The sequence below is a fragment of the Salmo trutta genome, unplaced genomic scaffold (assembly GCF_901001165.1).
Source record: "Salmo trutta unplaced genomic scaffold, fSalTru1.1, whole genome shotgun sequence".
NCBI lineage: Eukaryota > Metazoa > Chordata > Actinopteri > Salmoniformes > Salmonidae > Salmo > Salmo trutta.
Window position 1 is genome coordinate 208,082 of NW_021823350.1, and position 27,166 is coordinate 235,247.

A 27,166-nucleotide genomic window follows, 5' to 3' on the forward strand; every position below is an offset into this window, starting at 1 on the left:
CCTGGAAGGACATCTGAGGAAGTGGCAGTGTAGCTTCCTGGAAATTAGCATTGATTCCATTCCATTGGTGGCTGGCAGGCTTCACGTGGCTGCTGAGCGGACTTGAATGCAGTTTCTTTCAGACCTGTCTATGCATTAATGTACCGTTCTATTGTTCCATGGAATGAGTAGAACCGGAACATACCATTAGAACGCTTGAAGGTCTTTTAGTTTCTAGACTCGTTATACAGAGAAACTGTTCCAATGAACTTGATTCATTCTCAATACCTTCAGAAGGAATAGCGAGTCGCACGTCATTATGGTGAAGTGGCTCTGGCCATGAATGGACTTTGTCCTCTTATGGTTTATCCTTAAACTCTTAAACCCCTCCTGAGTGAAAAACTGTAATTACAGAAATAGAACTACATAGAAGGAGAGGAGGCAGGGAGGAGGTATCCTCTGTAGGGGACTAGAAGGAGAGGAGGTATCCTCTGTAGGGGACTAGAAGGAGAGGAGGTATCCTCTGTAGGGGACTAGAAGGAGAGGAGGTATCCTCTGTAGGGGACTAGAAGGAGAGGAGGTATCCTCTGTAGGAGACTAGAAGGAGAGGAGGTATCCTCTGTAGGGGACTAGAAGGAGAGGAGGTATCCTCTGTAGGGGACTAGAAGGAGAGGAGGTATCCTCTGTAGGGGACTAGAAGGAGAGGAGGTATCCTCTGTAGGGGACTAGGAGAGGAGGTATCCTCTGTAGGGGACTAGAAGGAGAGGAGGTATCCTCTGTAGGGGACTAGAAGGAGAGGAGGTATCCTCTGTAGGAGACTAGAAGGAGAGGAGGTATCCTCTGTAGGGGACTAGAAGGAGAGGAGGTATCCTCTGTAGGGGACTAGGAGGAGAGGAGGTATCCTCTGTAGGGGACTAGAAGGAGAGGAGGTATCCTCTGTAGGGGACTAGGAGAGGAGGTATCCTCTGTAGGGGACTAGAAGGAGAGGAGGTATCCTCTGTAGGGGACTAGGAGGAGAGGAGGTATCCTCTGTAGGGGACTAGAAGGAGAGGAGGTATCCTCTGTAGGGGACTAGAAGGAGAGGAGGTATCCTCTGTAGGGGACTAGAAGGAGAGGAGGTATCCTCTGTAGGGGACTAGAAGGAGAGGAGGTATCCTCTGTAGGGGACTAGGAGAGGAGGTATCCTCTGTAGGGGACTAGGAGAGGAGGTATCCTCTGTAGGGGACTATAAGGAGAGGCGGTATCCTCTGTAGGGGACTGATGAATGGATGCTTGTGCTAATCTGGGTGGGCAGGGCCATTACAGAGGAACTCTGAGTGGCCTTTTTACCTCGGCAACCCCGGGGCCTGCTAATTGAGTCCATATGTCCAGGAGCAGACATACAGAGCCTCTCAGTCCACATACTAGGTCCTCTCAGCAGACCTGAGAGAATCTTTCTAACACTTGAAAGATGTATTTGAGTCTGTCTGGAGTGCCAGATGGACGGGGTTTGTTTTAGCCTGTCTGGAGTGCCAGATGGACAGGGTTTGTTTTAGCCTGCCTGGAGTGCCAGATGGACGGGGTTTGTTTTAGTCTGCCAGGAGTGCCAGATGGACAGGGTTTGTTTTAGTCTGCCTGGAGTGCCAGATGGACGGGGTTTGTTTTAGCCTGTTGAGTGCCAGATGGACAGGGTTTGTTTTAGTCTGCCTGGAGTGCCAGATGGGCGGGGTTTGTTTTAGCCTGCCTGGAGTGCCAGATGGACGGGGTTTGTTTTAGTCTACCTGGAGTGCCAGATGGACAGAGTTTGTTTTAGTCTGCCTGGAGTGCCAGATGGACGGGGTTTGTTTTAGTCTGCCTGGAGTGCCAGATGGACGGGGTTTGTTTTAGTCTGCCTGGAGTGCCAGATGGACGGGGTTTGTTTTAGTCTGCCAGGAGCGCCAGATGGACGGGGTTTGTTTTAGCCTGTTGAGCGCCAGATGGACGGGGTTTGTTTTAGCCTGCCTGGAGTGCCAGATGGACGGAGTTTGTTTTAGTCTGCCTGGAGTGCCAGATGGACGGGGTTTGTTTTAGTCTGCCTGGAGTGCCAGATGGACGGGGTTTGCAGCTCTGGGAGTTTTCTATTGTTTCCATCTCACAAGGCAAGCTCAATCGAGCCCAGATTAAGTACTACTAGTGTAGTGTCTCTCTCTCTCTCTCTCTCTGTCTGTCTGTCTGTCTGTCTGTCTGTCTGTCTGTCTGTCTGTCTGTCTGTCTGTCTCTCTCTGTGTCTCTCTCTGTGTCTGTCTGTGTCTGTGTCTCTCTCTGTGTCTGTCTGTGTCTGTCTTTCTCTGTCTCTCTCTCTCTGTCCTTATTAGAAAGGTAGGGGAAGGGGAACGCTTCATCCCTCAACTTCTGACTGCCTCCGTTCAAACAGCCTGTATTTGTCCCACTGGCACCATATTCTCTATATATGACTTTAGACTAGAACCCTATGGGCCCTGGTTATAACCAGGAGGACCTATTCCCTTTATAGGGTTGTAAGTAGTGCCCTGTATAAAGGGAATAGGTGTTCCTGGTCATTAAAAGTGAACGACAAGTATAATTTTAATACCTTCTGCTCATTAACCTCCCTGGGCAAGGTGGGACGCTTGCCCAGGGAGGTTAACAGCCAGTGCAATCGCGTGGCGCGAAATCAACAGGCCCTCCGAAATCAACAGGCCCTCCGGACAACAGGCCCTCCGATTTGACACACTGAACTCTGTCTGAGAAGTAGTTGGTGAACCAGGCGAGGCAATCATTTGAGAAACCAAGGCTATTGATTCTGCTGATAAGAATGAGGTGATTTGACAGTCGAAAGCCTTGGCCAGGTCGATGAAGACGGCTGCACAGTACTGTCTTTTATCGATGGCGGTTATGATATCATTTAGTACCTTGAGCGTGGCTGAGGTGCACCCATGACCAGCTCGGAAACCAGATTGCACAGCGGAGAAGGTACGGTGAAATGGTCAGTGATCTGTTTGTTAACTTGGCTTTCAAAGACTTTAGAGAGGCAGGGCAGGATGGATATAGGTCTGTAACAGTTTGGGTCTAGAGTGTCACCCCCTTTGAAGAGGGGGATGACCGCGGCAGCTTTCCAATCTTTAGGGATCTAAATCCAGTCCATGTGGATTAATGGACTGGTATATATCAGTAATATCTCTGTTTCTACTAAATCCAGTCCATGTGGATTAATGGACTGGTATATATCAGTAATATCTCTATTTCTACTAAATCCAATCCATGTGGATTAATGGACTGGTATATATCAGTAATATCTCTGTTTCTACTAAATCCAGTCCATGTGGATTAATGGACTGGTATATATCAGTAATATCTCTGTTTCTACTAAATCCAATCCATGTGGATTAATGGACGTATATCAGTATTATCTCTGTTTCTACTAAATCCAGTCCATGTGGATTAATGGACTGGTATATATCAGTAATATCTCTGTTTCTACTAAATCCAATCCATGTGGATTAATGGACTGGTATATATCAGTAATATCTCTGTTTCTACTAAATCCAGTCCATGTGGATTAATGGACTGGTATATATCAGTAATATCTCTGTTTCTACTAAATCCAGTCCATGTGGATTAATGGACTGGTATATATCAGTAATATCTCTATTTCTACTAAATCCAGTCCATGTGGATTAATGGACTGGTATATATCAGTAATATCTCTATTTCTACTAAATCCAATCCATGTGGATTAATGGACTGGTATATATCAGTAATATCTCTATTTCTACTAAATCCAATCCATGTGGATTAATGGACTGGTATATATCAGTAATATCTCTGTTTCTACTAAATCCAGTCCATGTGGATTAATGGACTGGTATATATCAGTAATATCTCTATTTCTACTAAATCCAGTCCATGTGGATTAATGGACTGGTATATATCAGTAATATCTCTGTTTCTACTAAATCCAGTCCATGTGGATTAATGGACTGGTATATATCAGTAATATCTCTGTTTCTACTAAATCCAGTCCATGTGGATTAATGGACTGGTATATATCAGTAATATCTCTATTTCTACTAAATCCAGTCCATGTGGATTAATGGACGTATATCAGTAATATCTCTATTTCTACTAAATCCAGTCCATGTGGATTAATGGACTGGTATAAGCAGTAGCTCACACAACAGTCGTTGGTCGTGCCCCAAATGATCCTCTAGTCCTTATATAGTGTATATAGGGGATAGAGTGCAGTTTGGGACATAGACCACATGGACTTGAGCCTCTCCCTTTCTCAGAGTCTCTGTTAATACCCTCTAGTCCTATCTGTGGGAGCCACATGGGGTTCTCTGTATGACTGAGGTTATGTGGATACTAGGGATGAGTTGAGGACTGACTCTATGACTGACTGACTCTGACTCTATGACTGACTGACTCTCTGACTGACTCTGAATCTCTGACTGACTGACTCTCTGACTGACTCTCTGACTGCCTCTGCCTCTGACTGACTCTGACACTGACTGCCTCTGACTGCCTCTGCCTCTGACAGGCCTCTGCCTGCCTCTGACTGCCTCTGCCTCTGACTTACTCTGCCTCTGACTTACTCCGACTCTGACTGACTTACTCTGACTCTGTCTCTGACTGACTCTGACACTGACTGACTCTGACTGACTGACTCTGACTGACTAACTCTGACTCTGACACTGACTGACTCTGCCTCTGACTGACTGACACTGACTGACTGCCTCTGACTGCCTCTGACTGACTGCTTCTGACTGACTCTGACTGCCTCAGACACTGACTGCCTCTGACTGTCTCTGACTGACTCTGACTGACTGCCTCTGACTGACTGCCTCTGACTGACTGACTCTGACTGACTCTGACTACTCCCACTTCTGTACATCTTCATCCTAGTGTTTCTCCATCATCATCCTCTGGCATTTCTCTACTCTTTTACATGATCTACAGATAGTGAGTTGATGGCTTGACGCCTGTCTCTGTCTGCTGTCAGGTACAATGTCAATATGACGTAACATTTGAATGCTTTTAAAAACAACAACACGTCAGCTCCTAATTGACAGACGACTTCCTGTTTTTAATTCAATGCACATTTAGGGATTCATGGTGTGTGTGTGTTGTCCTCGAGGAGCATGCAGAAAACATGTTTCTGTTGTATGGGAGGAGGTGTCAAGAAGTGTGCAGTCACAGCTGATCTATGTGTGTGTGTGTGTTGTGAGTGTCTATCTGGAGCACGCGTCTGCCAGGAATGGGCGCTGTGTTATATTCAGGCTGAAGAGAGGGTTGAGAGGAGGGTGAGAGCATGCTGAACTAGTGTTGCCTCAGAGCCTTCTGGGAAGGCAGGGTGCACAGGGGGATCAGGGTCCTGTTCAATAGGCACCAAACGGAGGAAAACACACTGAAATAGGAAGAGGGACTTCCTGGGTCATATTCATTAGTGCAAACCGTAGAAAATATTATTCCGTTGCAAATTAGCGCTTCTTAAGTTCAGGTTGTCCCTACCCGTTTTGTTCTGTTTTCTGCCGTTTAGTTTCTAATGAATTGAACCAAGAAGAAAATATTGTTTTCGTTTTTACATAGAAAAACGTTTTTGCTACGCTGTGCACTAATGAATATGAGCCTCACAGGGTTCTCAGATAGACAAGATTCAAGTGTTGTCCAGTTAGATCAGCTGTCAGAAGAGACCGGAGCAGAGGAGAGGAGAGGAGAGGAGAGGGGACAAGAGGAGAGGAGAGGAGAGGAGGAGAGGAGAAGAGAAGAGGAGAGGGGACAAGAGGAGAGGAGAGCAGAGTAGAGGGGACCAGACCAGAGGAGAGGAGAGGGATGCATCTACAGTATGGTGAAAATATGACATGCCTTTCTTTTATTATGTCATGTGCCGGCCACCGACAGGGCCCATGGGGATTCCCTGAGGAACGTTTGCACAACGTTTAACAACCTCAGTCTGACGTCCCAAATGGCACCCTATTCCCTTGATATAGTTACTCGGTCTTAGTTCTCTGGTCACAAGTAGGGCACTATATGGGGAATAGGGTTCAATTTGGGATAGAACCTCGGAAAACTGTGATCTCTCTCTCTCTTCCCGCCCCTGTTTGGGAATGGACAGGAAGTACCACTGACTCCTTCAAGGAGGCGGTGTCTTTCCCACCGTGAAAAGGCCATTTATTGGTACTCTACAGATCTGCAGGTGTTTATTTCCACCAGTCCACCTATTTATTACCTGTTGACATTGTAAAAGGACAAGTTTTCTTTAGCCCTAATGCGCCATAGAATGTTTCTTAATTTGTTCTTTTACAGTTAGTGTAACCTTTTTAAAATGCAATTCATTTAATTTCGCAACATTTTCTATCAGACCCCAAACACACCTCATTCTGGCAGTTACAAATATGAATTATCATGCCGTCTTAATACATTCTGCTTTCTGCTCAGACTGCTGATGCTACAGGGAGCTAGACCCTGCTCTCCCCTCGACTCCCTCCTGTCCCCCCTTTCCCCCCTCTACCCCCTCCTCACCCCTCAATTCCTTCCTGTCCCTCCTCACCCCTCTACCCCCCTCCTCACCCCCCACCTCCCCTCCAACCTTGCCACTACAAACACTCTGAAGCATTAGTACTCTGTTCCCAGGTTAGCTTAAGGCCCAAAGCAATCAAAGCTTCACATTAAAAACCTTCGTTCCTGACATTGACTAATGGCCTACATCCCAAATGGCTCCCTATTTAATCCACCTTTTTTCACCATAATCCCTATGGGCCCTTGTAAAAAGCAGTGCATTAAATAGGGAATAGGTTGCAGTTTGGGACGAAACCGTAGCGCTGCTAGAAGAGCCTAGTCAGCAGATACCATGGTGCCAGTAACCAGTTATTGAAAAAGGACCCCATTAACAAGGTTACTCAGCGTAGAGAGAGAACGAGTTAAATGATTGTCATTGGATTCCGTCTGATGGTTTTTTTTCTTCAGTTGGCCTGATTGCTAGGTTAGGCTTTTCAGTTCGACATAAAGTTAGTGTTCTTTAAAAAAAAAAAAATGTATGGCCACTTTGATACTTGATACTTATCTGCTGCTGCACCAAACGGAGGAGAACACACAAATAGGAAGAGGGACTTCCTGGGTCATATTCATTAGTGCACACCGTAGCAAACCATAGAAAATAGTATTCCGTTGCAAATTAGCGCTTCTTAAGTTCAGGTTGTCCCTACCCGTTTCGTTGTTTTCTTCCGTTTAGTTTTAATGAATACGGGATCTCTACATCCGGTCTGGCTGCCAAGTGGGTTGGTCTATGCCCTCCATGGCTGCACCCCTGCCCAGTCATGTGAAATCCATAGATTAGGACCTAATGAATTTATTTCAATAGACTGATTTCCTTATATAACTCAGTATTTTAGAAATTGTTGCATGTTGCGTTTATATTTTTGCTAGACAACCATTTTCATATATTGCTATAGATTTTAAATGAGATTTAAGTCAAAACTGTAACTCGGCCACTAAGAAACATTCACTGTCTTCATGGTAAACCACTCCAGTGTAGTTTGGCCTTGTGTTTTAGGTTATTGTCCTTCTGAAAGGTGAATTCATCTCCCAGTGTCTGGTGGAAAGAAGACTGAACCAGGTTTTTCTCTAGGATTTGCCTGTACTTAGTGCCATTCCGTTTATTTTTTTATCCTGAAAAACAATTACAAGCATACCCATAACATGATGCAGCCACCACTATGCTTGAAAATATAGAGAGTGGTACTCATGTTCTGTGAAAATTCAATACATTACTAACACTTTGTATTCAGGACAAAAAGTGATTTGCTTTACCACATTTTGTGCAATATTACTTTAGTGCCCAGGATGCATGTTTTTGAATATTTGTATTCTGTTCAGGCTTCCTTTTTTTCACTCTGTCATTTAGGTTAGTATTGTGGAGTAACTACAATGTTGTTGATCCATCCTCAGTTTTCTCCCGTCACAGCCATTAAACTCTGTAACTGTTTTAAAGTCACCATTGGTCTCATGGTGAAACCCCTGAGCGGTTTCCTTCCTCTCCTGCAACTGAGTTAGGAAGGACGCCTCTAACTTTGTAGTGACTGAGTGTATTGATACACCATCCAAAGTGTAATGAATAAGGTTGGCTTTTTACCCCAATTTACCCCAAAATGTACCCGTGTTACATTTAGCCCCACTCTCCCCTATTCACTCACAGCAAATTGCAAAGTGGTAACATGCTTAACCATGCTGCTACTAAAAACTCCGGGTTTAAAATGATGCAGTTTGCGCATATTTAGGAGTTGCGAAATAACCAAAGTAGGAATGGAAAGCTGGGATCTACCTTTTTTTTTTAAACAATGGCCATTAAAACCGCAGTTTTCCCTGCTATTGGAAATTCATAACTTAATTGCGCCTCGGGAGGAATATTTATCTCGCATAGAACACAACAACAAGCCGGCAAGGTAGATCTACTATTTATTCTAATATAGTGTTGTCTGATTTCTCTGTTCATTACTCGTTTTGTTGGCAGAGGAAAAGTCAATTCTAGCATCTTCAAAGTGCGCCTCGGCAGAAATTATTTTTCATGTTCCATATTTATTTGCCGTGGCGGCAATCATTTAGATTTTTGATGAGTCGGAAACACTGCTGTGCGCAGTCCTGGAATCCCTGAAAATCCTAGGAAATCATTTCTTTGTCCTATGAAGTGTGGAAAGGTTCTATGTTATCGACAGTGTCATGTTGGTACTGTAGCCCCCATTTGCTCACCCATTATTTCTGAAGGTTAAATGTCAACCGAGACCAAGATGGTATAAATTATATCCCAGGAGTCATTAGTGCGTAGAGAGGTATTGAATTGTTGGCTACAGTTCTAGCCTATTAGAGAAGACAGCTATCTGACCTTTTAGCTGCTGAAAGGTCTCCATCATGGCATGTGGTCACCTGGCTGTTAAGGCCTGGTTGAAAGGGCTGCACTGTGATTTACTCTCACCAGGCTGTGCTGTAGTCATGCTTGGCCAAACAGACACCACGGAATATAATGATAATACACTATATACTGTAGTACTGAGAAGACACTGTTATCCATGTGTGTGATCTGATCCCTGATGAATTGAACCCATGAGCTTCACGTTGCTAGTGACACAGTGTTTACTAATGTACAGACATCGGACCACACCCATAATAATGACTCTTTTCCCATGATTCCCCCTGATCGAAGTAGGTGAGATATGTCTAGCGGTCAATCTTTATTTTATTTTACCTTTATTTAACAAAGCAAGTCAGTTAAGAACAAATTCTTATTTACAATGACAGCCTAGGAACACTGCTTTGTTCAGGGGCAGAACGACAGATTTTTGTTTTACCTTGTCAGCTCGGGGATTTGATCTAGCAACCTTCCGGTTACTGACCCAACGCTCTAACCACTAGACTACCTGGTTCTAACCACTAGGCTACCTGGTTCTAACCACTAGGCTACCTGGTTCTAACCACTAGGCTACCTGCTCTAAGCACTAGGCTACCTGGCTCTAACCACTAGGCTACCTGGCTCTAACCACTAGGCTACCTGGCTCTAACCACTAGGCTACCTGGCTCTAACCACTAGGCTACCCCTCTAACCATTAGGCTACCGGCTCCAACCACTAGGCTAGCTGGCTCTAACCACTAGGCTACCTGGCTCTAACCACTAGGCTACCTGGCTCTAACCACTAGGCTACCTGGCTCTAACCACTAGGCTACCTGGCTCTAACCACTAGGCTACCTGCTCTAACCACTAGGCTACCTGCTCTAACCACTAGGCTACCTGCTCTAACCACTAGGCTACCTGGCTCTAACCACTAGGCTACCTGGCTCTAACCACTAGGCTACCTGGCTCTAACCACTAGGCTACCTGGCTCTAACCACTAGGCTACCTGGCTCTAACTACTAGGCTACCGGCTCCAACCACTAGGCTAGCTGGCTCTAACCACTAGGCTACCTGGCTCTAACCACTAGGCTACCTGGCTCTAACCACTAGGCTACCTGGCTCTAACCACTAGGCTACCTGCTCTAACCACTAGGCTACCTGCTCTAACCACTAGGCTACCTGGCTCTAACCACTAGGCTACCTGGCTCTAACCACTAGGCTACCTGGCTCTAACCACTAGGCTACCTGGCTCTAACCACTAGGCTACCTGCTCTAACCACTAGGCTAACTGCTCTAACCACTAGGCTCCTGGCTCTAACCACTAGGCTACCTGCTCTAACCACTAGGCTACCTGGCTCTAACCACTAGGCTACCTGGCTCTAACCACTAGGCTACCTGGCTCTAACCACTAGGCTACCTGGCTCTAACCACTAGGCTACCTGCTCTAACCACTAGGCTAACTGCTCTAACCACTAGGCTACCTGGCTCTAACCACTAGGCTACCTGCTCTAACCACTAGGCTAACTGCTCTAACCACTAGGCTACCTGCTCTAACCACTAGGCTACCTGGCTCTAACCACTAGGCTACCTGGCTCTAACCACTAGGCTACCTGGCTCTAACCACTAGGCTACCTGGCTCTAACCACTAGACTACCTGGCTCTAACCACTAGACTACCTGGCTCTAACCACTAGGCTAACTGCTCTAACCACTAGGCTACCTGCTCTAACCACTAGGCTACCTGGCTCTAACCACTAGGCTACCTGCTCTAACCACTAGGCTACCTGCTCTAACCACTAGGCTACCTGGCTCTAACCACTAGGCTACCTGGCTCTAACCACTAGGCTACCTGGCTCTAACCACTAGGCTACCTGGCTCTAACCACTAGGCTACCTGGCTCTAACCACTAGGCTACCTGGCTCTAACCACTAGGCTACCTGGCTCTAACCAGTAGGCTACCTGGCTCTAATCACTAGGCTACCTGCTCTAACCACTAGGCTACCTGCCTCCCCAGTCTCATAGTAGTCTGATCCACAACATGAATGAAAGGAATAGTTCACCTAAAATATAGTCTTGTTTCTTCTGCAGCGTGTTTTATTTACCGTTGTAATGTGGACGCTGCTGTTCACTTGAACTAAAACAACCTTTACATGTTTTTATGGTTAGACTTCTCATCCTTGGTGTGGAGGGCTCTTTATAATGACTCTCCTTTTTCCATGATTCCCCTGCAGATTAAAAGTGGTAAGAGTGAGAAGGAGGTGCAGCAGCTGCTTCTGAAGAGTGTCCAGTATCTGGAGCGTTACATGTACCTGATCCTCTTCAACAGCTACCTGCATCTGGAGAAGAAAAACTCCTGGCAACGATCCTTTACCACCTGGATGCAACAGGTTGGTGGGCCTCCCATTCATTCACACAGCACAACTCACAGTAGAATAATGTGGCCGTACACTGGCCTAGAATAGAAGAGACTAGACTAGACTGGGCTAGAATAGAAGAGACTGGACTAGACTGGCCTAGAATAGAAGAGACTGGACTAGACTGGGCTAGAATAGAAGAGACTGGACTAGACTGGCCTAGAATAGAAGAGACTGGACTAGACTGGCCTAGAATAGAAGAGACTGGACTAGACTGGGCTGGAATAGAAGAGACTGGACTAGACTGGCCTAGAATAGAAGAGACTGGCCTAGACTGGCCTAGAATAGAAGAGACTGGACTAGACTGGCCTAGAATAGAAGAGACTGGACTAGACTGGCCTAGAATAGAAGAGACTGGACTAGACTGGGCTGGAATAGAAGAGACTGGACTAGACTGGGCTGGAATAGAAGAGACTGGACTAGACTGGCCTAGAATAGAAGAGACTGGCCTAGACTGGCCTAGAATAGAAGAGACTAGACTAGACTGGGCTAGAATAGAAGAGACTGGACTAGACTGGCCTAGAATAGAAGAGACTGGACTAGACTGGGCTAGAATAGAAGAGACTGGACTAGACTGGCCTAGAATAGAAGAGACTGGACTAGACTGGCCTAGAATAGAAGAGACTGGACTAGACTGGGCTGGAATAGAAGAGACTGGACTAGACTGGCCTGGAATAGAAGAGACTGGCCTAGACTGGCCTAGAATAGAAGAGACTGGACTAGACTGGCCTAGAATAGAAGAGACTGGACTAGACTGGCCTAGAATAGAAGAGACTGGACTAGACTGGGCTGGAATAGAAGAGACTGGACTAGACTGGGCTGGAATAGAAGAGACTGGACTAGACTGGCCTAGAATAGAAGAGACTGGCCTAGACTGGCCTAGAATAGAAGAGACTGGCCTAGACTGGCCTAGAATAGAGGAGACTGGACTAGACTGGCCTAGAATAGAAGAGACTGGACTAGACTGGCCTAGAATAGAAGAGACTGGACTAGACTGGCCTAGAATAGAAGAGACTGGACTAGACTGGGCTGGAATAGAAGAGACTGGACTAGACTGGGCTGGAATAGAAGAGACTGGACTAGACTGGCCTAGAATAGAAGAGACTGGCCTAGACTGGCCTAGAATAGAAGAGACTGGCCTAGACTGGCCTAGAATAGAGGAGACTGGACTAGACTGGCCTAGAATAGAAGAGACTGGACTAGACTGGCCTAGAATAGAGGAGACTGGACTAGACTGGGCTGGAATAGAATATATCTTCATTGGGTTGGCCTCCCATTCACACAGCAGAATAGTAGAAACACTCACCCTATAGTATGATTACTACAGGGCTGGGGTGAATTATAGTACATTTATAGTAAATTCTGACCCAGAATGAGGTTATATAATATAATTACCTTTATGATTACTACAGGGCTGGGGTGAATTATAGTACATTTATAGTAAATTCTGACCCAGAATGAGGTTATATAATATAATTACCTATATGATTACTACAGGGCTGGGGTGAATTATAGTTAATTTATAGTAAATTCTGACCCAGAATGAGGTTATATAATATAATTACCTTTATGATTACTACAGGGCTGGGGTGAATTATAGTTAATTTATAGTAAATTCTGACCCAGAATGAGGTTATATAATATAATTACCTTTATGATTACTACAGGGCTGGGATGAATTATAGTTAATTTCAGTCAATTCAGGAACTAAACTGAAATATAAATACCAAATACATTTTCCCCCATTTGCTTTTCCATGGGAAAAAATATGCTTTTCAATTAGGAAAATTGCATTTCAATGAGAGAAAATTCAATGTAATTACCCTTAACCTGGTCACATTCATCAACTAAATAGTTGAATTAAATTTACTTTTATCTTAACTTTTTTATAAAATAAAATATGATCCAACATCAACGGCCAGTTATTATTGTTTTTGTATTCTGTTGTATTCTTATATCCAGTTGTCAGATTTGCCCGTTTCAGGTTTCTTTGACCCATACCGGTCCAATGAAATGTCAGAATAATGCTGCTGTGGCTTATGAAGGAAAAGGACCCCAGCAGCCCTTTCTGTGCAGTGAGGAAACGTGTGGCAGGTTTCCAGACCCAGGCTATCTGATATCTGATCCCCGGCACATACAACCAACCCCCTCTGCACCCCTCGCACCTCCTCACAGACTGACACATTCATCTATTCCAGCAGCTTCATACAAGGCCAGCTGAGAATCAATTTCAGCAGCTTTATACAAGGCCAGCTGAGAATCAATTCCAGCAGCTTCATACAAGACCAGCTGAGAATCAATTCCAGCAGCTTTATAAAAGGCCAGCTGAGAATCAATTCCAGCCGCTTTATAAAAGGCCAGCTGAGAATCAATTTCAGCAGCTTCATACAAGACCAGCTGAGAATCAATTCCAGCCGCTTTATAAAAGGCCAGCTGAGAATCAATCAATCTATTCAGAAAATGGAGCTGCTGCCTTCATTCTATTCACAAGTGTGGCGAAAGCAACAGGTTGTAATCCCAAATAGCTCCCTATTCCCTAGATATTGCACTACTTTTGACTAGAGCCTGGTCAAAAGTAGCTCACTAACTAGGGAATAAGGTACCATTTGGGATGCCACCACACTTATCTGTGTTCATTAAACTGAAGTAGGGAAAACATCTATTACCCACAGAGTGTGTTTGTGTGTAATATATATTACACTATATTCTCTCCAGCTGTCATACTGTAAGTGTTTGGGGGAAAAAGCGAGTCCCTCCAGTTTGTGTGCTCTGAAGCGTTAACAGAGTTTCATGTGGATTTCCCCCCAGGAATTTACAAGCTTATCCTAGTTCTATTGTGGCCTGCTTCTTCACACATTAAACTCCATAAGGTCTGGGACCCTGTGTTTTTGGTGCTTTGTCTCTTGTCCTGGTTTGTCCAGCTGTGCAGCCTACGGTAAAGCACTGAATCTATGGGCATTCCACTGCTAGCGGAGCGTTAGCCACCCTGGGTGTCATGTTGGTCATTATATTCAAGGCAAGTTGTGAGTTCCAAATGGCATTATTCCCTAATTAGTGCACTACTTTTGACCAGGGCTGACAGGGACCCATCCAAAATCATAGAATGCAATCTTCAGCTGTTTACTAAAGAAAATGTTTTTGACCTTTGTGGGTGGTCAGGGTCAGTTCCAGTTGAATGCAGTGCTTTATACTTGGAAGATAGTAATGAGTTTTTAGGAGGCACACGTTCATTCACTCTTTTAAAAAACTGAAGTTGACATTTTTCTTCCAGCATTCTAGTTGGTAAAAACAACCAAGAAACATGTCTCGCCCTCCAGGGACAAAAATGTGTCAAAGCCCACCGTTAAGTTCTTCTTGAACAAATATTTGTTGCCTGGAAAACATCAATAAATAATTAAAATAAATAATAATAGTACACTGGATTAAAGGTGCCTTTAAAAAACACACAGGGCACTGAACAACAAAACAGAAGAGAAACACACAGGGCACTGCACAACAAAACAGAAGAGAAACACACAGGGCACTGCACAACAAAACAGAAGAGAAAAACACAGAGCACTGCACAACAAAACAGAAGAGAGAAACACAGGACACTGCACAACAAAACAGAAGAGAAACACACAGGGCACTGCACAACAAAACAGAAGAGAGAAACACACAGGGCACTGCACAACAAAACAGAAGAGAAACACACAGGGCACTGCACAACAAAACAGAAGAGTAACACACAGGGCACTGCACAACAAAACAGAAGAGAGTAACACACAGGGCACTGCACAACAAAACAGAAGAGTAACACACAGGGCACTGCACAACAAAACAGAAGAGAAACACAGGGCACTGCACAACAAAACAGAAGAGTAACACACAGGGCACTGCACAACAAAACAGAAGAGAGTAACACACAGGGCACTGCACAACAAAACAGAAGAGTAACACACAGGGCACTGCACAACAAAACAGAAGAGAAACACACAGGACACTGCACAACAAAACAGAAGAGAAACACACAGGGCACTGCACAACAAAACAGAAGAGTAACACACAGGGCACTGCACAACAAAACAGAAGAGAAACACACAGGACACTGCACAACAAAACAGAAGAGAAAAACACACAGGGCACTGCACAACAAAACAGAAGAGAAACACACAGGGCACTGCACAACAAAACAGAACAGAAACACACAGGGCACTGCACAACAAAACAGAAGAGTAACACACAGGGCACTGCACAACAAAACAGAAGAGAGAAACACAGGGCACTGCACAACAAAACAGAAGAGTAACACACAGGGCACTGCACAACAAAACAGAAGAGAGAAACACAGGGCACTGCACAACAAAACAGAAGAGAGAAACACACAGGGCACTGCACAACAAAACAGAAGAGTAACACACAGGGCACTGCACAACAAAACAGAAGAGAAACACACAGGGCACTGCACAACAAAACAGAAGAGTAACACACAGGGCACTGCACAACAAAACAGAAGAGTAACACACAGGGCACTGCACAACAAAACAGAAGAGAGAAACACACAGGGCACTGCACAACAAAACAGAAGAGAGAAACACAGGGCACTGCACAACAAAACAGAAGAGAAACACAGGGCACTGCACAACAAAACAGAAGAGAAACACACAGGGCACTGCACAACAAAACAGAAGAGAAACACACAGGGCACTGCACAACAAAACAGAAGAGAAAAACACACAGGGCACTGCACAACAAAACAGAAGAGAAAAACACACAGGGCACTGCACAACAAAACAGAAGAGAAAAACACACAGGGCACTGCACAACAAAACAGAAGAGTAACACACAGGGCACTGCACAACAAAACAGAAGAGAAAAACACACAGGGCACTGCACAACAAAACAGAAGAGAAAAACACACAGGGCACTGCACAACAAAACAGAAGAGAAAAACACACAGGGCACTGCACAACAAAACAGAAGAGTAACACACAGGGCACTGCACAACAAAACAGAAGAGAGAAACACACAGGGCACTGCACAACAAAACAGAAGAGAGAAACACAGGGCACTGCACAACAAAACAGAAGAGAAACACACAGGGCACTGCACAACAAAACAGAAGAGAAACACACAGGACACTGCACAACAAAACAGAAGAGAAACACACAGGGCACTGCACAACAAAACAGAAGAGAAACACACAGGATGAAAGCAATTAACAAATCTAAACTAGGACTGAAGGAAGAGGCTGGGGAATGGTAAACTAGGACTGAAGGAAGGCTGGGGAATGGTAAACTAGGACTGAAGGAAGAGGCTGAGGAATGGTAAACTAGGACTGAAGGAAGAGGCTGAGGAATGGTAAACTAGGACTGAAGGAAGAGGCTGAGGAATGGTAAACTAGGACTGAAGGAAGAGGCTGGGGAATGGTAAACTAGGACTGAAGGAAGAGGCTGAGGAATGGTAAACTAGGACTGAAGGAAGAGGCTGGGGAATGGTAAACTAGGACTGAAGGAAGAGGCTGGGGAATGGTAAACTAGGACTGAAGGAAGAGGCTGAGGAATGGTAAACTAGGACTGAAGGAAGAGGCTGGGGAATGGTAAACTAGGGCTGAAGGAAGAGGCTGGGGAATGGTAAACTAGGACTGAAGGAAGAGGCTGGGGAATGGTAACAGCCAGCTTCCCTCAGTGGTCCTATAGTACAGTAACAGTCTGGCTGTTACTGTCCTATAGGACCAGTCTGAGGGAAGCTGACTGTTACTGTCCTATAGGACCACTGAGGGAAGCTGACTGTTACTGTCCTATAGGACCAGTCTGAGGGAAGCTGGCTGTTACTGTCCTATAGGACCAGTCTGAGGGAAGCTGGCTGTTACTGTCCTATAGGACCAGTCTGAGGGAAGCTGGCTGTTACTGTCCTATAGGACCACTCTGAGGGAAGCTGACTGTTACTGTCCTATAGAACCACTGAGGGAAGCTGACTGTTACTGTACTATAGGACCACTCTGTGAGGGAAGCTGACTGTTACTGTACTATAGAACCACTCTGATGGAAGTGCTGAACCTAATATGAGGAAGCTTTGCTTTAAGGCAATAATTTCATTGTCACTCCAGCCCAATCAATGTCAGGCTTATCAATGCCTGAATCCCAAATGCACCCTACCCCTTTATAGTATAGTGCACTGCTTTTGACAAAGTAGTGAAAAGTAGTCCACTATGAAGGGAATAGAGGGCTGTTTGGGACACGAACAGGTTTTGAATGTGTCTGTTTAGTGTTCTAGAGGGAATAGATGGCTGTTTGGGACACGAACAGGTTTTGAATGTGTCTGTTTAGTGTTCTAGAGGGAATAGATGGCTGTTTGGGACACGGTCAGGCTAGTCAGGTTTTGAAAGCGTCTGTTTGTAGTGTTCTAGAGGGAATAGGTGGCCGTTTGGGACATGGTCAGGCTGGTCAGGTTTGGAAAGCGTCTGTTTGTAGTGTTCTAGAGGGAATAGATGGCCGTTTGGGACACGGTCAGGCTAGTCAGGTTTGGAAAGCGTCTGTTTGTAGTGTTCTAGAGGGAATAGATGGCCGTTTGGGACACGGTCAGGCTGGTCAGGTTTGGAAAGCGTCTGTTTGTAGTGTTCTAGAGGGAATAGATGGCCGTTTGGGACACGGTCAGGCTAGTCAGGTTTGGAAAGCGTCTGTTTGTAGTGTTCTAGAGGGAATAGATGGCCGTTTGGGACACGGTCAGGCTGGTCAGGTTTGGAAAGCGTCTGTTTGTAGTGTTAAGGCGTTTTGGAGGAGGTAGACTAAAACATGACATTGATTCATCTACAGTTCCAATATGTTAACACTAAGATGCCTGGTTTAGCTGTACGGTTGGTACGACTGCACTGCCTCTGGATGTGTCCCAAATGGCACCCTATTACCATAGGGCTCTGGTCAAAAGTAGTGCACTAATCCTGGGGCGGAAGGTAGCCTAGTGGTTAGAGCATTGGGCCAGGAACCGAAAGGTTGCTAGATCGAATCCCCGAGCTGACAAGGTAAATATCTGTCGTTCTGCCCCTGAACACTGTTCCTAGGCCGTCATTGTAAATAAGAATTTGTTCTTAACTGATTTTTTTATTTCACCTTTATTTAACCATGTAGGCCAGTTGAGAACAAGTTCTCATTTACAACTGCGACCTGGCCAAGATAAAGCAAAGCAGTGCGACACAAACAACAACACAGAGTTACACATGGAATAAACAAACGTACAGTCAATAACGCAATAGAAAAAAGTCTATATACAGTTTGTGCAAATTAGGTAAGATTAGGGAGATAAGGCAATAAATAGGCCGTAGTGGTGAAGTAATTACAATTTAGCAATTAAACACTGGAGTGATAGATGTGCAGAAGATGAATGTGCAAGTAGAGATACTGGGGTGTAAAGGAGCAAAATAAAATAACAGTATGGGGATGAGGTAGTTGGATGGGCTATAAACAGATTTAACTAGACTTGCCGAGTTAAATAAAGAATATCAGGTTCCATTTAAGCTGAAGACACACATGACTCTACCATTGCAATATGTTAGACTAAGATAGGTGATTTAGTTGTAGGTATTACTGTCCTTTCCTTAACCATCCTCCTGTTACAAACAGTGGAGCAGCAATAACAACCAAAAGGGATCAAACCTTAAAACATCCTAATGTTAATTTGACCGTACATATTGCTCTGTTCTCCGCCCCTGTTCCTCCTGTCTCTGAGCTAGAATAAACCCATTTCAACAGATCCTTCGTCCCACTATAAAAACATTGAATTCCAAAATAGACCGGAACAATTGCTATGAAAACAGTTGTTGAATACAGAAATATGTGAGGTCGGTGGTTTGCTCAGTCGGTTGGGGCTATATCCTTCCTGTTATGATTAGGTGGAATATACACTGAGTGAACAAAACATTAGGAACACCTTCCTGATATTGAGCTGAACCCCCTTTTGCTAACTTTTGAGTTTGGATCCCGCGACGCAGTTGGCATGAGTTGCTGGGACTGCTACTCTCTGTCCAGTGATCCTGCCGACCAAGGCCGGGTCTGAGGAGTTATTTGGCGTAGCAGCTAGCTATCAAGCTAGCAGGGTTTTCTTGAGGGCTTGAATGCAGCCCGCGACGTGGTTAGCCATTGTGGCTGGGACCGTGGATTGTCCCGGGTTTGTGGCTGTCTAGATCCCTGCTGTTTGTTGTTGTATTCAGTCTTCCCTGTGACCAACCCTGTCTGGAACTGTGTGGAATAACAGTATAACCTACGTTGATAGCTACCATGACGAAGACCAAAGCCGGCGGGAGAACCGTTGAGGACAGTGGTGGTCTCTCTATCACAGGTGAAGGATCTTTTAATCGAACAAAAAGAGTTCTACAAGCAGTTGTTACAACAACAAAGAAAATAGTTTCAAGTGTTTTGTCCAAATACTGGTGGATTCAACTAATAAAAGAATGAACGACCTGATCAGAGACGTCCAGGACCTGAAGAACTGTTGCAGGAGAACGGCAAGATGACCGCAATCTAAGTCATTGAGAGAGGACATCAGTTCTGTCTGTGAATTCATGATAACAATGACAGAGAAATCAGATTATCTCCAGGGACAATCAAGGCAGAACAACATGGTTGTGGACGGAATTGCAGAATCTCCACATGAGACCTGGACAGAGTCTGAGGACAAAGTGAGGTAAATGATCTCTGAGAAATTGAAGATGGACCATGGGAAGATTGAGGTGGAGCGCGCCCACAGGACTGGAAAACCCACCACAGGCCCAGGTGACAGGCCCAGTTCCTGAGGCTCAAGGACAAGGTAGTTGTTCTGGAAAGGGCCAAGAACCTGAGAGGAACGTACCGTGCATTTGGAAAGTATTCAGACACCTTGAATTTTTCAAAATTTTGTTACGTTACAGCCTTATTCTAAAATGGATTGAATATTTTTTTCCCACATCAATCTACACACAATACTGCATAATGAAAAGGCGAAAACAGGTTTCTATAATTTTTTTTGCAAATGTATAAAAAAACAGAAATACCTTATTTACATAACTATTCAGACCCTTTGCTATGAGACTCGAAATTGAGCTCAGGTGCATCCTGTTTCCATTGATCATCCTTGAGATGTTTCTACAACTTGATTAGAGTCCACTTGTGGTAAATTCTATTGATTGGACATGATTTGGAAAGGCACACACCTGTTTATATTTGACCGTGCATGTCAGAGCATAAACCAAGCCATGAGGTATAAGGAATTGTCCGTAGAGCTCAGAGATAGTGTCGATTGTGTCGAGGCACAGATCTGGGGAAGGGTACCAAAAAATGTCTACAGCATTGAAGGTCCCCATGAAGTGGCCTCCATCATTCCTAAATGGAAGAACCTGAAACCACCAAGAGCTGGCTGCCCGGCCAAACTGAGCAAGGGCCTTGGTCAGGGTCTTGGTCAGAGTTCCTCTGTGGAAATGGGAGAACCTTCCAGAAGGACAACCATCTCTGCAGCACTCCACCAATCATTTCTTGAGGAGGGGAGTGACCCAGGCCCTTTTGAAGAGAGGGGACACAGCCAGTGGTCAGGGAGGAGTTGATGAGGGAAGTGAGTAATGGAAGAAAGTCTCCAGAGATGGTCTGGAGAAGGGAGGAAGGGATGGGGTTGAGCGGGCAGGTTGTCGGGCAGCCGAACCCCACTAGTCACAGGATTTAATTTGAAGAGAGAGGGGAGAAGGATGTCTAGGCGTAGGGTAGTTCTGTGTGAGTGGGACCAGCGGACTCAATAGGCTGAGTGAATAAGGAGCGGATGTTGTTAACCTTCTTTTCAGAGTGGTTGACAAAGTCATCCGAAGAGAGGGAGGGAGGGAGGGGGAGGGGATGGAAGATTACGGAGGGAGGAGAAGGTGGAAAGAGTTTCCTAGGGTTAGAGGCAGAAGCTTAAAATGTAGAGTGATATAAAGTGGCTTTAGCAGTGGATACAGAGGAAGAGAAGGTCGAGAGGAGGGAGTGAAAGGACAATAGGTATTTTAGAAGTTTAGTTTTCCTCCATTTTCGTCAACTGCCTGCAGTCCTGTTCTGTAAGCTCGCAATGAGTGACAGCTACGGAGCAGGAGGGGAAGGCCTAGCCGATCAGGAGGAAAGGGGACATTGCGAGTCATAGGACGCGGAAAGATTAGTAGGCAAACAGCCTCTAGGGACTGGGAAAGGGTGAGGTCAAAAGAGGCGAGGTCAAAAGAGGCAAAGCTGGGAAAGAAAGATTTGGTAAGAAATTCATCGGAAGGCAGACGTTGGGAGGTTGAACCGCACAGTACGAAGAGCGGTGAGCCATCGTCAGGAAATGAAATTATCAAGGTGTCAAACTCATTGAGGAACTCTCTAAGGGCACCTGGTGGGCGATAGATGACAACAATGTTAAGCTTGAGTGAACAAGTGACAGCATGGAACTAAAGTGAGGAGATGGACAGGTGAGGAGGGAGAAAAGAGAAAATCTCCACTTAGGAGAAATGAGTAGCCCTGTGCCACCATTGCGACAACCAGATGTTCTCAGACTAGGAGAGAAAAAGTAGTCGGATGAAGAGAGAGCAGCTGGAGTAGCAGTGTTCTCTGGGGTGATCCATGTCTCCATCAGGGACAAAAAGTCTAGGGACTGAAGGGCAGCATAGGCTGAGATGAACTCTGCGTTCTTGACCGCAGATCGGCAGTTCAAAACGCTGCCGGAGGCCAGGAATACCTCATGGGTTGTGCTCGCAGGGTAGACTAAATTAGAAGGGTTGCAGCCAAGGGGTGGGTAGCGTCTGTAAAGCCTACAGGGAGAGGAGCAAACTGGGATAGAAAACACACACATAGTTGCCAAAGCTACAAAAGAGCAAAATTAGATTCATCTGTAAATAACTAGGTAAGATACTGAAGTGAGAGAGTGGAGCCTTCCTCTCTTTCCTTCCTCGAATAAGCATCATTATCTAGTAACAAACTCCATTATCTAGTAACAAACCACCTTATCTAACCCCATTATTTAGCAAAAAAAACACAATCTATTAACAAACCCACATTATATAGTAACAAACCCACATTATCTAACCCCATTATCTCGCAACAAACCACATTATCTCACAACAAACCACATTATCTAGCAACAAACCACATTATCTAGCAACAAACCACATTATCTAGTAACAAACCACCATTATCTAGTAACAAACCACCATTATCTAGTAACAAACCACATTATCTAACCCCATTATCTAGCAACAAACCACATTATCTAGCAACAAACCACATTATCTAGCAACAAACTCCATTTTCTAGCAACAAACCACATCATCTCTGGGCTAATGTTAAAAGTAGTGCACTATATAGGGAATAGGGTGCCATTTGGGATGTACCTCTAGGTTGTCTAGCGGTTAAGAGCGTTGGGCCAGTAACCGTAAGGTGGCTGATTTGAATCCCAGAGCCGACTAGGTGAAAAATCTATCGATGTGACCTTGAACAAGGCACTTAACCCTAATTCCTCCTGGATGTCTCTCTGGATAAGAGCGTCTCCTAAATGACTAAAATGTAAATGTGTTCTCCACATCAACAAACAGCACATGGAGCACGGCGTCACAGTGGTGAGGTGGATGGGATACAATGACGCACGCTTTGGTTCCCGTGTTCTTTTGGTTCTTCAATGATCTTTCCCATTTTGGGTTTGTTTTCGTTGATCTGTTTGTATTTCTTTGAATGGTTTTCTTTGGTTGTGTATCTTTTTGAGCACACAGACAGACACTGCTATCTATTAGAGAGCAGGAGGAAATGTATGCATTGGATTCCTACTGTACAACACATCAACAACTTTGACCTGTTGTTATTCTTTGGTTTTCTTTGGTTGTGTGTTTTGAGCACATAGAGAACAGGGGGAAATCAAATGTTATTTGTCACATGCTTCTTAAACTGGTGTAGGCTAACAGTTACAGTAGGGTACCAGGCCCTTCCCAACAATGCAGAGAACAAAATATACAAATTATCACACAAGGAATAAATCCACAATGAGTAACAATAACATGGCTATATACACAGGGTACCAGTACCAAGTCAATGTGCAGGTGTAGAGGTAATAACATGGCTATAAACACAGGGTACCAGTACCAAGTCAATGTGCAGGGGTAATAACATGGCTATAAACACAGGGTACCAGTACGAAGTCAATGTGCAGGTGTACGACGTAATGGAGGTAGATATGTACATATAGGTAGGGGTAAAGTGACTAGGCATAAGGATAGATAATAAGCAGTAGCAGCAGCGTACATGATGAGTCAAAAGAAACATGTAGGTATTACAGACTGGGTCAGGGAGAGGTTGAAAATGTCAGTGAAGACACTTACCAGCTGGTTAGTATATACTCGGAGTACGCGTCCTGGTAATCTGTCTGGCCTCCCCGTCTGGAACAGCTGGTGCTCTTATGCATGCTTCAGTGTTGCTTTCCTCGAGGCAAGCATAGAAGGCATTTAGCTCGTCTGGTAGGCTCGCATCACTGGGGCTTCCCTTTGTTATCCGTGATAGTTTGCAAGCCCTGCCACATCCGACGAGCGTCGACTACTAGGATTCCATCGTAGTCCTGTATTGATGCTTTGCCTGGTGCGCGTGTGTGTGTGTGTGTGTGTGTGTGTGTGTGTGTGTGTGTTGGAGTCGGTACATTCGTTTGCCATGAATTGATGTAGGTTGAAGTGGTACGTCAACCAAAGATGTTAAAAAGCTACCAGTGTGTAACATCCACATACGTATCATTAACTAGGCCACATTGCCTCTGTATGTACCGGTATGTTCGTTGCATCAGAGGAAAATTATCAGAGGAAATCTGAAATGCCTGTTTTGCGGACGAGACGTGAGGTGGTTCATTGTACAATGAACAGGTTTGTGTATGGCGGATGCCACAGATGCCTCCCGGAGGGGCAGCCAATCAGTCAGCCCAGCTATTTTGATGTGTGCTACAGAGGCCTCCCTGTTCACCTTAGCCGCCTGGTATGTGGGGCCTTTCACATAGTCGACTGTGGGACAAGACCCTAACTCACAGACACACACACACACTCACCTCACTACCCCTGTACTAGCATTGGCGCCAGGCTCCTAATGAGTATTGGCCTGTGGGATCTTCTCAGTAGGAGATGAAAGACCAAGTCTGCCAGCTCTGCTCACTATCACCACTACACACTGGACAGTCAGTCACCGAACAGACACAACACACAGGCAGGCACACTTCAGCCAGGGCCCAGGGCCCGGGGCCCAAACCATTTCATAAGAAGAGAAGGGGATAAACACCTTCCTGCCCGTGATGGCTTCATTTTCTGACTCCAGAGAGAGAGAGGGAGAAAGAGAGAGAAAATACTTCTTTATTCACCGGCGATGCTCACCTTTGGCTTGAGTCAGCTGAGGCTCACACGCTCCCCAATACCCAGACACACAGAGTTCTTCAGTAAGGGCTAAGTCCCCAAGCAACCTTTTAACACAATGGACCTGGAGTCATACTGATGGAGTCATACTGATGGACCTGGAGTCATACTGATGGAGTCATACTGATGGACCTGGAGTCATACTGATGGAGTCATACTGATGGACCTGGAGTCATACTGATGGACCTGGAGTCATACTGATGGACCTGGTGTCATACTGATGGACCTGGTGTCATACTGATGGACCTGGAGCCATACTGATGGACCTGGTGTCATACTGATGGACCTGGTGTCATACTGATGGACCTGGTGTCATACTGATGGACCTGGAGCCATACTGATGGACCTGGAGCCATACTGATGGAGTCATACTGATGGACCTGGAGCCATACTGATGGAGTCATACTGATGGACCTGGAGTCATACTGATGGACCTGGAGCCATACTGATGGAGTCATACTGATGGACCTGGAGCCATACTGATGGATTCATACTGATGGACCTGGAGCCATACTGATGGAGTCCTACTGATGGACCTGGAGTCATACTGATGGAGTCCTACTGATGGACCTGGAGTCATACTGATGGACCTGGAGTCATACTGATGGAGTCATACTGATGGACCTGGAGTCATACTGATGGACCTGGAGCCATACTGATGGAGTCATACTGATGGACCTGGAGCCATACTGATGAAGTCATACTGATGGACCTGGAGTCCTACTGATGGACCTGGAGTCATACTGATGGAGTCATACTGATGGACCTGGAGTCATACTGATGGACCTGGAGTCATACTGATTGATGGACCTGGAGCCATACTGATGGACCTGGAGTCATACTGATGGACCTGGAGTCCTACTGATGGACCTGGAGCCATACTGATGGACCTGGAGCCATACTGATGGACCTGGACTCCTACTGATGGACCTGGACTCCTACTGATGGACCTGGAGTCCTACTGATGGATGGACCTGGAGTCATACTGATTGATGGACCTGGAGTCATACTGATTGATGGACCTGGAGCCATACTGATGGACCTGGAGTCCTACTGATGGACCTGGAGTCATATTGATTGATGGACCTGGAGTCATATTGATTGATGGACCTGGAGTCATACTGATTGATGGACCTGGAGTCATACTGATTGATGGACCTGGAGTCATACTGATTGATGGACCTGGAGTCATACTGATTGATGGACCTGGAGCCATACTGATGGACCTGGAGCCATACTGATGGACCTGGAGTCATACTGATGGACCTGGAGTCATACTGATGGACCTGGAGTCATACTGATGGACCTGGAGTCCTACTGATGGACCTGGAGTCCTACTGATGGACCTGGAGTCCTACTGATTGATGGACCTGGAGTCCTACTGATTGATGGACCTGGAGTCCTACTGATTGATGGACCTGGAGTCCTACTGATTGATGGACCTGGAGTCCTACTGATTGATGGACCTGGAGTCCTACTGATTGATGGACCTGGAGTCCTACTGATTGATGGACCTGGAGTCATACTGATGGACCTGGAGTCATACTGATGGACCTGGAGTCATACTGATGGACCTGGTGTCATACTGATGGACCTGGTGTCATACTGATGGACCTGGAGCCATACTGATGGAGTCATACTGATGGACCTGGTGTCATACTGATGGACCTGGTGTCATACTGATGGACCTGGTGTCATACTGATGGACCTGGAGCCATACTGATGGACCTGGAGCCATACTGATGGACCTGGAGCCATACTGATGGACCTGGAGTCATACTGATGGACCTGGAGTCATACTGATGGAGTCATACTGATGGACCTGGAGCCATACTGATGGAGTCATACTGATGGACCTGGAGCCATACTGATGGAGTCCTACTGATGGACCTGGAGTCATACTGATGGAGTCCTACTGATGGACCTGGAGTCATACTGATGGACCTGGAGTCATACTGATGGAGTCATACTGATGGACCTGGAGTCATACTGATGGACCTGGAGCCATACTGATGGAGTCATACTGATGGACCTGGAGCCATACTGATGAAGTCATACTGATGGACCTGGAGTCCTACTGATGGACCTGGAGTCATACTGATGGACCTGGAGTCATACTGATTGATGGACCTGGAGTCATACTGATTGATGGACCTGGAGTCATACTGATTGATGGACCTGGAGTTCTACTGATGGACCTGGAGCCCTACTGATGGACCTGGAGTCCTACTGATGGACCTGGAGTCCTACTGATGGACCTGGAGTCCTACTGATGGACCTGGAGTCCTACTGATTGATGGACCTGGAGTCCTACTGATTGATGGACCTGGAGTCCTACTGATTGATGGACCTGGAGTCCTACTGATTGATGGACCTGGAGTCATACTGATTGATGGACCTGGAGCCATACTGATGGGCCTGGAGTCATACTGATGGACCTGGAGTCATACTGATGGACCTGGAGCCATACTGATGGACCTGGAGTCCTACTGATGGACCTGGAGTGATGGACCTGGAGTCCTACTGATGGACCTGGAGT

General features: G+C 45.6%; 1 protein-coding gene across 2 annotated transcripts in view; it reads left to right on the top strand.

Annotated features, from left to right (window-relative positions):
* The window catches only part of LOC115190207 (paladin), a 146,331-nt gene that overhangs the window by 104,592 nt on the left and 14,573 nt on the right, over positions 1–27,166 (top strand). For both annotated transcript variants that reach the window (XM_029748705.1, XM_029748704.1), the window contains one exon: positions 11,067–11,222. In XM_029748705.1, the coding sequence (XP_029604565.1) occupies positions 11,067–11,222 (156 nt within the window). The remainder of the gene's footprint in view (positions 1–11,066; positions 11,223–27,166) is intronic.